The sequence below is a fragment of the Pygocentrus nattereri genome, chromosome 21, assembly GCF_015220715.1.
Source record: "Pygocentrus nattereri isolate fPygNat1 chromosome 21, fPygNat1.pri, whole genome shotgun sequence".
In the NCBI taxonomy this organism is placed as follows: domain Eukaryota; kingdom Metazoa; phylum Chordata; class Actinopteri; order Characiformes; family Serrasalmidae; genus Pygocentrus; species Pygocentrus nattereri.
This window is the reverse complement of record NC_051231.1, coordinates 6,436,729-6,450,377: the sequence shown is the minus strand read 5'-3', so window position 1 is coordinate 6,450,377 and position 13,649 is coordinate 6,436,729. Positions and strand designations below refer to the sequence as shown.

At 38.6% G+C, this 13,649-nt stretch overlaps 1 protein-coding gene across 5 annotated transcripts in view; it reads right to left on the bottom strand.

The window, feature by feature from the left end:
* kcnab2a (potassium voltage-gated channel, shaker-related subfamily, beta member 2 a) overlaps positions 1 to 13,649 on the bottom strand; it is a 137,607-nt gene that overhangs the window by 23,338 nt on the left and 100,620 nt on the right. For all 5 annotated transcript variants that reach the window (XM_017704907.2, XM_017704905.2, XM_017704904.2 and 2 more), the window contains 3 exons: positions 1,535 to 1,578; positions 1,219 to 1,256; positions 861 to 940 (listed from right to left, as the gene is read on the bottom strand). In XM_017704907.2, coding sequence (XP_017560396.1) covers positions 861 to 940; positions 1,219 to 1,256; positions 1,535 to 1,578 — 162 coding nt within the window. The remainder of the gene's footprint in view (positions 1 to 860; positions 941 to 1,218; positions 1,257 to 1,534; positions 1,579 to 13,649) is intronic.

Genomic DNA, 13,649 nt, shown 5'->3' with positions numbered 1-13,649 from the left:
CTCTAAAACTGTGCCCGAGAGGCCAACCCAGCATTCAAGACAATGGATTAAAATCTTGTGGTCAGTGGTGTGAAAATTAGTGGGATGACTGGGCCTACATTTCTTAGCTAGCACTTTGAGACAAACCACAAATCTTCATGAACTTCATGTTCAACACTCAATCAACCTTTTAGTTTAAACTTTTAGTTACTTTTTGTTTAAGTGGAGGCTAAAAGTCAGTTTAGGCTAAAGTTAGGCAAATCTGAATGGTCCTAATTTGAGGTAGTTTTGGAGGGAATGTGTAGTTCAGTAAACTGGTTTGTTTTTTTTCCCACTGTGAGTAATAAGTGACAAAACATTGACTGAGGAAGATGAATAAGATGCCACATTTCACCCTTTTGTTTTATGCTGGCTGACTTGTCTAAGGTTTGCAAATTTGCAGGTCCACCTAGATGAACTCTGATCAAAGGGTAACTGAATGGTACTGAACACAAATGCATTTTTTACAATTTTGCGTTCTTTTCTGTTCCAGTGATGTGGCTTTTCTTGCCAGCCACTCACTTAAATTATTTTCTCTGTGTTTTCTAAAGTATATATTTTTTACAGCTTCATTTTTGTAGCCCACCCACCCCTGGAACCACGTTGGGAATTTAAATCTGGTGTGCTTTCCATCCTGTTAACTGAATTTCCATTAAAACAGCTGGCAAATATCAGCGTATAATGTGCACTTTCAATTGCCAGTATATAAGTTCAAAATCTCATTTTTCTGATTATGTAACTAGTGGTGCTGGACTAGAACAGTGGCATATGTTCTAGTGTATGGCAATGTGGATATATTCGGCATGATGAGGTGTGCTGTATGTCAACTTTGGCTCACTCACTTTCCTGCAGCGTAGACCTCGGCTGTGTCGAACAGATTGATCCCGTTTTCATAAGCAAGAGTCATCAGCTGTTCGGCCATCTGTTAGATGGGAAGAGAGGAGAGGAAGGGATTGGGGGGATAGCAGCGTTTAAGGTGGTTCAGTGTCTTTAATTATTCAGCACTTTCCATGTATATTGCACCATACTTCCTTCTAGCTTTACTTTTTGAGTCAGCCAAAGAGTATACTTAATTTAAGAGGATATTTAGAGTTGCTGAAACATGTTCTTTATTTTTTTTTTAATCACAGTCAGGTACTGCTCTCTAGTCAGAAGAACCTTCAAAAATAACAAACATCAGGATTGTTCGAGAGGTCCTACCTCGTCTGTGATCTGACCACCAAACGTCACCCATGTTCCTGCAGAAAAGAGCTAGAATTACTCCCTGCTTTGTAGAAAGCTAATGCGCTTTACATGATTACTATTCTTTTTTTTTGATGAAGAGATTGTTCTGAAAGGCCTAATCTAACAGGGATGAGCTTAGCGCTGAAGGGAACAAAACAATGTAAGTGAAAAGATTACACTAGCATTATCAGGTCTTCAGCATTTCTTAGAAAAAGGGGATGATTTTTTTTGCCCTCCTTGTTCACTATTATAGCTTTCATGGCCTTAATAAAAGTTGTCAAAGAGCACTCACCTAACCCAAGGCATGACACCCTCAGTCCAGACTTCCCAAGGTTTCTGTGAAGAGAAATAAACATTATTAGACTTTTCTCCTCAACAGGGAGAAGCACTGCTGCAAGTGTGAAAAAAAGGAATTCAGTTTATTAGAGAACGCTTTCGCCAAGTAACTTTAAAGCAAATAGAATTTTCTTGGTTCACAAGTTTAGGTCCAGCACTCACTAAGGTTTGAGAGGAACAGGAAACATCCAACAGGATTACATCTTAAAATACAAAACTGAAATTCATCATAGTAGACACTAACCAGAACCAGTAGTCTTTACAAACTCAGTCATCCTGAGATTAACAATGACATCTAGATTTAGTACAGCTTCAATGCAGAACTGTATAGAGGAACGTTGATTTGTTGTGTGCACCGCCATGGAGAAAAGAAGGTCAGACCTCAGCTGACCCCAAATTGATTCGCTTAAGAAAATGGTCGACTTGCATTTTGCTCATGGTCATCCATCACCTACAGTCAATTGAAGATCATAGACTGGCAAGAATATGGTGCCTGTACATGGCACAAGCTGTAGGGATGAGAGAAACCAAAGAAATGTTCAGTCACCCTCAGGGTACAGTGCTCAGGGTGTGACAGAGAACTCAAATCCATTCAGCTGGGGCATCCTCTGGAGGAAAGCTTGTGGCACAACACAGAATGAGCTCTGAAAGCCTGAAAAGTTCAAAGCGAAGTTTCTAAGGTCAGGTTTGTGTTATCTGAGGTCGTATATCTGTGAGTTTTAGTGCTGAAAAGCTGTGACCTAAGGTGAGAAATTTCAGAGTTCCAGAGCAAAAAAAAAAAAAAAAAAGATTTCCACCTGCAAGATAATTTGTTTTATTGTTCGTATATTGCAGTGTTTACTTTAATTTATGGTTGTTTCTCTGTTTTTTGTCTTTTGTGTTTTGATTTGATTGTAAACAATTTATTGTAGGGCAGCGTTCATACGGCTTTATGGGAATTACATGGCTTGTCATGACAACTGCCATTACCATAAACATTGAGGTTTATTCCCATAAGCATTCATATGCAAAAAGGCTGCTTTTGTCACCTTTGATGCTGTAGTAATATTGGGTTTTGTTATGATTCATTTTTTGTAAAATGATGTAGCAGGTTATAACAAGTGACTTTGTAGCTTAGTGTATGTCACAACATAATGCTGATGATGTGACAAAGATTTGACCTTTTAAATGGTGAAATGAATCTCATTCTACCTAAGCACCACAGAAAATGCCCAGTTTTGTTTGTTTTGTTAAGCTAAAAGTTAAAAATGCAACCTTCATGACAAATGATGGCTATTTTAAAAAGTGCTTATAAATGATTCTGCAGGTCTACATCAGTTGTCATTACACCATAACTTATGATTTTGTTTATATTTAGCTCAACACTGTTTCAATTAATGCCTTGGATTTAAACTTAGCGTAACATGACCCTTGTACACGTTTGTTTGTTTTAAATAGTTTCCACTTTGGGAAACAGTTCAAACTAATTCAGCAGAATGGTCCTGATATCAAAGCAAGGATATCACAAAACCCAAGATACTGAATCATGACCCAAGATGTTCCTTGTTCAGCAAAAGAGAAAAAAAAATAAAAAATCACCATTTATCCTACAAGATGTGTTTCTAATGCACTGGAGCTGAAAACATGATGTACTGCTCTGAGGCAAGCATAGCTACTGAAGGCACAAATCAGGAACCTTAAACTGGCCCTTTGTACATGTTTTTATTCACTGTGTACACAGATAAAGATGTGCACTGGGGATTAGGGATGATATAACATGCTGTCTGTGTGAGTAGGAGTATGAGGCATGTGCGTGTTTGTATATATACGTGTGCGTGTGCATGCGAGTGTGTGTTTATGTGCAAGTAAGTGTGCGTGAGAGAGAGAGAGAGAGAGAGAGAGAGAGAGAGAGAGTGTGTGTGTGTGTAGGCCTATGTGTATATGCATTTGTGGAGGTGTGCATGAAGAATTAGGAGTATGTGGGAGTCCAGTGAGTGAAAGGATGCTAAGTTAAACCAATTGCAGTAGGTTACAGAGGGTGACACTGAATCTACCATCTGAGGACTTCTTTATGGAAAGTAGCCAGAGTAAAGAAAAACTCTTACCTTCAATAAAGCCGGAACGATATTTGCCAATCAGCTAATCCCTAAAAGCAATGAGGAACCTGACCAACCGGTGAAACTAATAACTGCTTGTCATTTGTCTGCCACACTGCATTCTCTCAGGAGGAAAGATAGGAATAACTGCTTAAACGTAGCACAGCGAGGGGGTGGGTGATAGATGATGTTAGTTATGGGTCGATGTTAGTTGTAGTCAATATTTAGAGGATTAAATAAATTAGCTTTCCTCCTGCAAGAGATGGAGTCAACAAACAAAAACATACCATCATCTAAAATGTATTACTATGTCTTTGTAGAAGAATCAGCTGTATGTTTGATGGTTTACAGCAAGTTATTTGGTCTTTGTTGCTAGCTGCCATTCAACTTCAGAGTAGCCAGGCATGGCAGACACAGGGGCCAAAAGGGCTCGAGCACAGGTCACCTTGCACTCAGTAAGTGCTTTCTTGGTTGGTATTACTTTTACATTTTACATGGCCATTCTTCAAGATCTAATGGGGCTCAGCTCGGGTTTGTCCCAAAAAAAGAGCCTGTGGTTCAGCTTGGCTCGCACTAGCTTCAGCACTTGAGTGCCCCTTCTGGTACAATACCGACCACCTGAGCAGATTCCACTCCAGTAACTCCAACCCAACACAGATGCATGCATCACAGCAGTGGGGGAGATGCTGCCGATTAAACAGTGATCATCTCCTTAGGAAAACATCATCTTGCTTGATGGGGTTATTTTGAACAACAAACAAATAGCAGTAATGGGTGTTAATAAACTGCTTAACCAAAAAAACAAAACAAAACAAAACAAAACAAAAAAAACAGGGACTTAAGCCATATATATATATATATATATATATATATATATATATATATATATATATATATATATATATATGTTTGTGTGTGTATGTATGTATGTGTGTGAGGGTGGACAACATGGACAGGCTGCTGACTGGCTACAGCTGCTAAAGGAGAACCCTACACTGGCCACTTGTGATATTTTAAACATCTGGTATTTTTACATAAATTGTTCTGGCTATATTGATTTAAAAAACAATAATGTGGTGGGTCCAGCAGACCACTGAGTAACAAACATATCAACACCACACAAGGGTTAAGTCAATGTGCAATATGCAATATGCAAGCATCACCACAGCAATGGAAATCCCACCAATAAAACATTAATAATTTCTTTAAGACAGTGTAAAACTGCATGATTTGGTTGGTGCTCCTAAAAAAGACCCCAAATCCCAAGTTTCAGCCATGTTTGCTTGAGATCAGGGTTCAAATTCCTGTTTGGGCAATAAAGCTATTATGTTTGGCTGCCTTGGGAAAAAAGAAGTTTGGTTTCTTCTGAAACTTGATACTGCCTCTCTTAAGCGTGACTGAAAGGCTGTAAATTAAATTAAGCTGAAAAACTTAAGCGCCCCTCAATGTAGCAATATAGGTATAGTGGATGTGCCTATTTAAAAGGATCACTATCTGACCTTTACTAAAGTTAGCCAACAGTAAGACTGCTGGAGGCCTCCAAACTACTTGTTTTGGAGAACCTTCAGCTTTGTTGCACTCTTCAACAGGGAGACAAATGAATAACAGGCTCCAGATAAATTCCAAACTTATTTACAATTCGCTATTGTTGTGAAGCATGAAGATTACTTTTCTTCTCCTGTGTTTAAAGAATGTGCAGTGAATCAGAGATGTAGAGATTATGTAAGCACCTTTTTCATGGTTTGAAGTTTGGGAGATCAAACTAATTTGATAATGCGATTAGTTCAGCGATGCTCTATCTGTGTTTACACTGACATCTTCTAAATAAGATGTGCCTTCCCAGTTTAAACAGGTATACCCCAAATCAAACTGCTGCTCTGTTACAACAGGAATGAAGCGCTGGAAAAAAATGGATCTGTACTGTGTGCAGTTAGAGTTAATAAGACTTGAATGCCTTCCGGTGGTTGTGGTATCTTTTTGTTAGCACTGTGTCACACTGAATATTTCAGGCTGTAGCTAAATACTGCATGATGGACAGTTGCCCAGGCCCTGGCACAGCAGGCCCAGTAGCAGTGTGGAGGATTGGGTTCAAGATCTGCCACCAGAAAGCAAGGTGGCAAGAGAAAAGGTCACTCGTGTATTTTAACCTGGACAAATGATGAAATGGGCATGCAGGTGATCACTTAGGTCAGGAGAGATGACTCACTGGGAGTGATCCTTATGAATCATTGGATTTGGAGCTAGAGCACTGAATCTCAGAAAAGGTGCATTAAAGCAAACATCCCTGCTCAGAAATAACACCCTTCAAGATAAAATCTTTCAAAAGATGAGATTAAAAGAAATAGTAGTCACATGGGTGAATGCTGCAGTCCACTTGCATATTATGTTGCTGGGCCTGCTGAGGAGAAGCGACCATGTGGAGTGCAAGAATATTATTTCTGGGCCATTTAGTTAACAAGTGCCAACAGGGTCTAGCTGTCCATCAGCTGGCTTCCAGACACATGAGTGAGCAGTACAAGGCCACACTGCTGAAAGTCTGTGGTTGGCAGACTGAAGATTCAAGGGGGACGGTAAGGACACTGGGATTCTGTGTTGGTGGTGAGGAGGGTCATTCAAGGTTGGAAAAAAGTCTTCATTAGCTGTAGTGAACTCCACAGTGCAGTCTCAGTGGAAGAAAGCACAGGCTAATAGAGGATGATGTTAAATAGTATGCTAATAATAATAGTGACAACAACAATTTGGGCTGCACCAACCACGAATGGACAATTCCCTATTTTTTACGGCCAAATAGGCTGGAGGTTGGTGGTTTCAGGCCGATTTACATCAGTCAATGTTTTTGCATTTTTTCCTTACTAAATGCTTGTATTTTGTTGGCTTAATGAACACAATCATATAAAACACAGCCCTAACAGATGCAGCGATCTCAGATTAAGCGTTGAGAGAAGCATATATTTCCACAGAAGACATACCCTTCTAACATGGTTCTTGTAGCTTTTACAAAAAAAAAATATGAGGAGTCTTAGCACTTTTTCGGGTAGGGACCAGTTTCTGTAATGCACAACAGCAGCAAATCAAGCAAATTTAACAACCAGCTTGGCTAACAGGCTCCTCAAGTAGTACTCAGGTATAGGGTGATATACAAGTTGAACTATTTACTGAAGGTTTCAATGTAAACCTTGTAAAACAATGGAAAAAGTGCAGCAGCATACAAAATGAAGAACGGGTTATACATAATTCTTACATAACAGAAAAATCCACGGAATGAGTCATAAAATTGGATCACAGATCAGCAAAAATGATTAAAATAAATTGTCTAATGCACATAACAATAAAAATAACAACAACAACAGCAGCACTATTAGCAATAGTAGAGTCTAGAAGAAGGTATGAAAGCCGTCTCTTTCAAGTTCATTTGCAATATAAACTAACTTGGTTCACTACAAGAAAATGACTGACTTATATTGAAATACAAGGCACCTTCTCCAACATGGAAGGGACGGATCTACCACCCTGTCTGAGCTAAACAGTCTCATGGACTCAAGATGACAACTTGACATTGTGAAGGAAAGAGTGCATAACAATATAAACACACTTTTCCATGCAAAAGCGCTACATGCTACTTGAGTGCAGTGTCATGTGTCTTTGTTCACCAAAATTTATGTTTACGTAATAGCATTTCAGGCTCTGGGTATTCCACCTACACCCTCTTCAAACAGCAGCAGGCTCTACCTGACATGAGGGAGAAGAGATTCAGCTGTGCTTTGGGAGGAGTTACATTTCAAACCCACATTTATTGTTCACTCTTTCTTTCTCTCACAAAGATTCTGGATATGTGAAGTCCATAAGCCACGCATGCCTCACTTAGCAGGGATGTTAACTGTTAGCCATTAGTCACCAGTAAGGGGTTTAAATGGCAAAGCTTTTCAGTTAGAGTGTTCACGGTTGTATGCTACAACAGGTATTCTCGAACTGCTATTTATTACCTCATCAGTGCTGGCAATGAGAAAGAGCCATGATTTATTACAACAAATTAGGGCTGTCACTATTGATCATATTTTTAATCATGTACTGATTGTTTTGATGATTAATCAGGCAAACAGCAACCAGGAAAGGCAACAAAATAAAGAATAAAATGAAGATCAACAAAGCATGTACAGCCTTTCAAAAAAAAAATCTAAAAAGTTTTACTGAAAAAACTAAATAAATAAGCAGAATTGTTTTAATAGATTTTTATTTAAAAACACACCAACAACAGAAATGAAACAGGGTGAAATATTCAGCCTCAAACTTCTTTTTTCCATAATTTGGTTGCATTCCACCATCTGAAAGTAATTCTGGATAAGACCATCTTTAGAATGACAGTATGTGTTTGCTTTTACAACTAATAACATTAAAGACAGAAAATGGACTGAAGACTTTGTAACAGCTCCCTGCAAAATAATGAGTAATAATATTGAGAGAAGCATCAGGTAAGCTTTAAATACAAGTGCTTATAGCATGTAAGAGGCTTGAAACAATTTGATTATGATTACGATTATATACCCTCACACGCACGCACGCACGCACGCACGCACGCACGCACGCACGCACGCACACACACACACACACACACACACACACACACACACACACACACACACACACAAACAGCAGGCCATGTAGGGGAAGAACAGAGTGAAGGGACAAAGCACCTCCACACTTTTATTCCCCGCAGGTTCACCCCAAGACCACACAAGGGTTAGAATGCATCACAATGTCTCGTCATATCCAATTTATACTGTCTGAAAGCTTTAAATTTTATAATGTTTAAATGTTACTGTTTATAATGTTCAAATGTTTATTGTATTTCATTATACTTACTTAATGTTCATTTAGGGTAGAAATTGTATTGCTACATATGTTCACTTTGCAAAGCTTTAAATTTATATCAAATAAATATCAAGCTTTCCTTTACATCATCATTCTCCTTGCCACAACAGTATCGACCCAGAAAAACACATATCGGTTCGACCCCTAGTGAAAATTACACAGAGTGAGATTTAAAACTGTTTTACACACATAACACAGTGTGCTGGCTATTGCAGGGGTTACTGTTTAGCTTGTAGTGTAATGTAACACTGACCCTGGGTCAAAGTGTTGAGTTTCCAGTGTCCAAGATTCAATTGATGGGAAGCTAGAACCTGATCTGCGTGGCTTACTGTTGCATCTCAAACAACAAAGCTTAAACAGACTACATATCCTGCTGAAGAGCCTTTAAACACGTTCTAGTGTGTACTGTACAAGGATAGCCACTGAAGCAACCAAAAATGAGGGCTGGATTTGTGACTATAATTGCCATGGGCTTTTGTAGAATTCAGTTATCCTACATAAGAAAATGCAAAAGTAGCTTGAACAGAATTGTATAAGGTTTCTTACACTAATCTAAACAAAGACTATCAAGATTATCAAGATCAAAACAGTATCTGCAAGTAGCTTTATCTGAGAGAACAGTGAAACAGATCAGGTAGTTCATTAATGATTCAGTAAAGATAAGCAGAACAGACGGAAGCTGAAACAAGTTATTAATATTCAATTCAGTGAGAAATCCTAAGTAACATACAAAACAGACAGTGTAAATAAATGTAGTCTATTGCATTAATGTAAAACTAATTAGTTGAGAGATGAATAGAAGCTTAAATGTTTATTTCTGGCAGAATGTGGCTCAGATTAATAAATCTATTTCAGGAGCTCTGAATAAAAGACAACTCCATTCTGCATGTGAGGCTGAAATATTAAACCACACACTTGCATATTTTAATTAAATCCAGCACAGTATATCTTCAGTTCTTCAGCCAGCAAACATGTTCTTAACGTGGCTGATGATTAAACACAACGTGTTCATGTATGTCAGTGGATAAGCAGCACTGGGGAACTCGACTGCAGCAGAGCAGCTGTGTGGAACGGGCAACTTTCAGCATGTAGCATCACTGCTTTCAGTATTTGCTCTTAACAAACATTCATCTAGCCATATTTCATGTAGGAGTGAGGCTGTATCGAAGCTGGAACAGCAACAGTGAGCACCACGAGTACTGTAAAATCTCCACACGCCTACTCGCTAACACTTACAGTGTACTATCACCTCATTTATTTTAATGCTCTGCAAACCCAAACACACTGGAAGTACTGCGGATAGACGACACCAAGTCTCTTCATGCAAAACATTGTGCTGATGCAAATACTTTACCTCAAAACCTACAATCTCTGTGTTTATATGCCCCACTAAGTTTGATCATTTGTAACTGTCTGGGTCAGACGCTTCACTGAAACTGCGCTCATCAGAAACTGTCAAAGCGCATCCTGGTTTTATCGGCATGTCTGTGACGCTACACCATCTGTCATCATTCTGTTAAGGAGCTATTTTGATGACACTCTCACTGACATTAAACTAATTAGGTTCTATAATTTAACAAACACTTCCATCTGTAGCAGCCTTATTGCAAAGCAATACTGAAGTCAACATGACTGCGGATGATAAATTATGTAAAGATATGGTAGAGCTGTACAATTTATAGACCATCTGTCCTCTGCCAGCACTGGCAGAGCGTGAGGATGACTGACCTACCAACTTAACACTTAAATTTGGCTTTTGGAATAGTCAACTGCCAAAGTGGCAGGCAGTAAATCAGTGCTCCTAAATTATACGCAGAAAACAAGAGGCAATGGGAACTCTTCATCTTTTTATGAGGCACTAGAGTACAGGAATGAGGAATGACGCTTCGGATGCGTCACATGCTTCACTAACTCAAAATAAAAATATTTTCAAAATTTGCATCAGCATATACTGCCCATAAAAAGTTCTAGAACAAGTGTTTTCTAACAAATCAGCTTGTCTGCATTAACTGAACAAATTAAACAGAAACCTAATTAGGCCTTGACATTCATTTCCTGAAGAAACAGCTGACAAAAGCCATATTTTCAGAATAACGTCATAGCTCATGCATTTTATCCCCTGATAGTGATGTCAGCACTCAGCAGCAGTTAATGGTGTTTAAACCACCAAACGATTTTCAATATGTGCTTTTACTAGTTTGGAAAAAATCATGATTTAGGCAAATCCTTTACTTCATAGGTAGGAAGACAATTTCGCCTTATTCAAGTTGGATTAGTTTCACCAGAGATCACATTAATGACCGTCTATATTTGAGGAATTTCTCTAAATTATCCCAAACAGTTCATCATACATTCACTTGTTCATGTCAGCATTAAAATAACAAATAAATAGGTCAAACAAACAAACAACCAAGACTAACTTCCAGTTAATGCCAGATAGCATTGGGCTATTAAAGTCAATGTAACAAATGCCAACCAACATTACAGAAATCATTTTGTTTGGCAGAATGTACTTTTAGGATATTTCATTTTCCTTTTACTTTTAATAAGGCCATCACAAAGGATTTTGTAGACTACAGCAGTCCTGTTTTGAAGTCAAGCTCCAAATTAGTGGTTGGTCTTGTCCTCCAGTCTTGTGTCTTTTCTTGAGTCTTTTCATTGCTAATCACTCTAATCACAGTCCCTCACCATGTAATACCACTCTGGCCTAAACAGGGCTTTTGATCAACACACTGAATTTGAGAGTTGCCTAACTAAGTTAACACTGCCACAACAAACATGGGACACAATTTGCTTAAATGTCTTTCAGCACTTTTTATCCTATATTCATCAACAAACCTATATTGGAAGGTGAGATAAAGGACTGAATGCAATGAAAATTAGCCCTCCCATGTTTCAGGGAAGCAGGTTTCGGAGACGAGAATCTTCTCCTTCATCCACTAATCACACCATGCGATATCTTCATTTGCACATCCACAACTCTGTGAAACTGCAGCAGGTCACTGCCGAATCATGACAGCTGGGACCTGTCGAGACTACCCGCCGACCAGCTTCAAATGCAGAAAATATGTAAACCAGCGGATCTGTTGGGATTGACTCCCTGCCTGCTTTGCTATGCAAGGTAGTCAGCAGCTCTGCTAGCAAAGGCTGCTTTACATAATCATAAACCGTCTTTGCTTGCCTCATTAATTCAAGCCGGACCAAAGCCACTTAATCAATCTATAGAGCAGAGCTGAGGAGGCCACTACCTTTCTGAGAAAGTGGCTGATATTAAGCCATAATGGCATCACCTCTTGCGTCCAATAAGGTAAAATGTCCACCTCTGGACCTGCTCCAATAATGCTGTCCCCCATCATCTGCGAAGACAGACCTGAATGAGGTGACAACCCTCAATCTCTGCCACAAGCTCAGCAGACAGGAGTCAGCACACCTCATCAGCATCTTGGCTAACACATTATCTAACAACTATCCTCCATATCCTCGGGGATGCTCACTCAAAGCGTAATGAGATCACACCGAATATTTTTTCGATGAAAATAAAATGAGAAATCTAAAGAAATCTGATTATCAGTCCTTTTGAGTCTAGGACCATTTTATAAACATCAAAACACAATGCATATACTCTGGTGAAGCATTAATATTGGTCATAAATTAGCATAAATAAAAAAATTAAAGATGCTGATGATAATGCACTCTATGTCTAATGAATATAATCTGATAAGGATGAGGAAATAAGCTTGCAAATGTATGTAAATTGAGAATCTTATTAAGATTTTGAACAGAGTGGCTGTTGAATGTGTAAAGCCTACTCCCCAAAATGTAGAGGTCGCACAGAATCAGTTCTGGTGTCTGATCTGGAGATCTTAATTTGAATTTCTCATTTTCTGTCTCGTTACATTATAGTTTGTTCTGCTGGTTTTCATTTAAAATAAAAGAGGAAATAAGCAGCAAAAAGTTGTTAAACTAGCTTTTTGGGTCGCTGTGCAAAATGATTTGCAAATCATTTAAACACTATATTTCATTGAAAATAGGACAACAACAACATATCAAATGTTGAAATGACAAATCTTTTGGAAAACACTCATTTTGAATTTGATGCCAACAACACATTACAAAGAGTTGAGACGGAGGCCTGTTTTCCAATGTGTTTCATCACCTCTTCTTATAACAACACTGTAAACGTTTGGGAACTGAGGAGACACTGCTGTAGTTTTCAAAGTGAAATCTTTTCCGCATTTTTGCTTAACACAAGATTTCAGCTGCTCAACAGTTCAAGGTCTCCCTTGTCATATTTTTAATTTTATAATGTGCTAAATGTTTTCAGTGGGGACAAGTCTGGACTGCAGACAGGTCAGTTTAGCACCCAGACTCTTAATACAGGGCCATGCTGCTGTAATACATACAGAATGTGGTTTTACATTGTCTTGTTGAAATAAGCAAGACTTTCCCCGAAAAAGGTGTTGTCTGGAAGGCATGCATATATTGCTCAGCATTAAAGGTGTCTTCACACATGTGCACATCACCCATGACATGTGCACTTATGCACCTCTATCCTGTCACAGATTCTGGCTTTTGATCTCTGTGCTGATAACAAGCCTGAGGGTCTTTAGCCCAGATGATTCATCGTCTATGATTTCCAAAAACAATATCGCACTTCCCCATTTTAAATGAGCTCAGGCCCAGAGAAGGTGGCAGCATTTCTGGATGCTGTTTATATAGTTTCTTCTTTGTGTTTAAGAGTTTTAATTAGCATTTGGGGATGCAAACTGTTTTCATAGACAGTGGCTTTCAGAAGTGTTCCTGAGCCTATGCAGTGATTTGCTCTATGGAATCATGTCTGTTTTTAATGCAGTGCCATGAACTCTCCTCATCTGACTTCTGAAAGACTCAGCCTCTCTGGGATTTCATTTTATACAAAATCATGTACTGACCTTTTGTCAATCAACCACCAGGTGTTTTTTAAGCATTACACAACTTTACCAGCCTTTTATTGCCCCTGTCCCAACTTTTTTGAAAAATGGCATCAAATTCAAAATGGGTATATATTCAATAAACTTTCTCAGTTTCAGCATTTGATATGTTGTCTTTGAAGAATTTTCAATGAAATATAGGGTTTTAATAATTTGC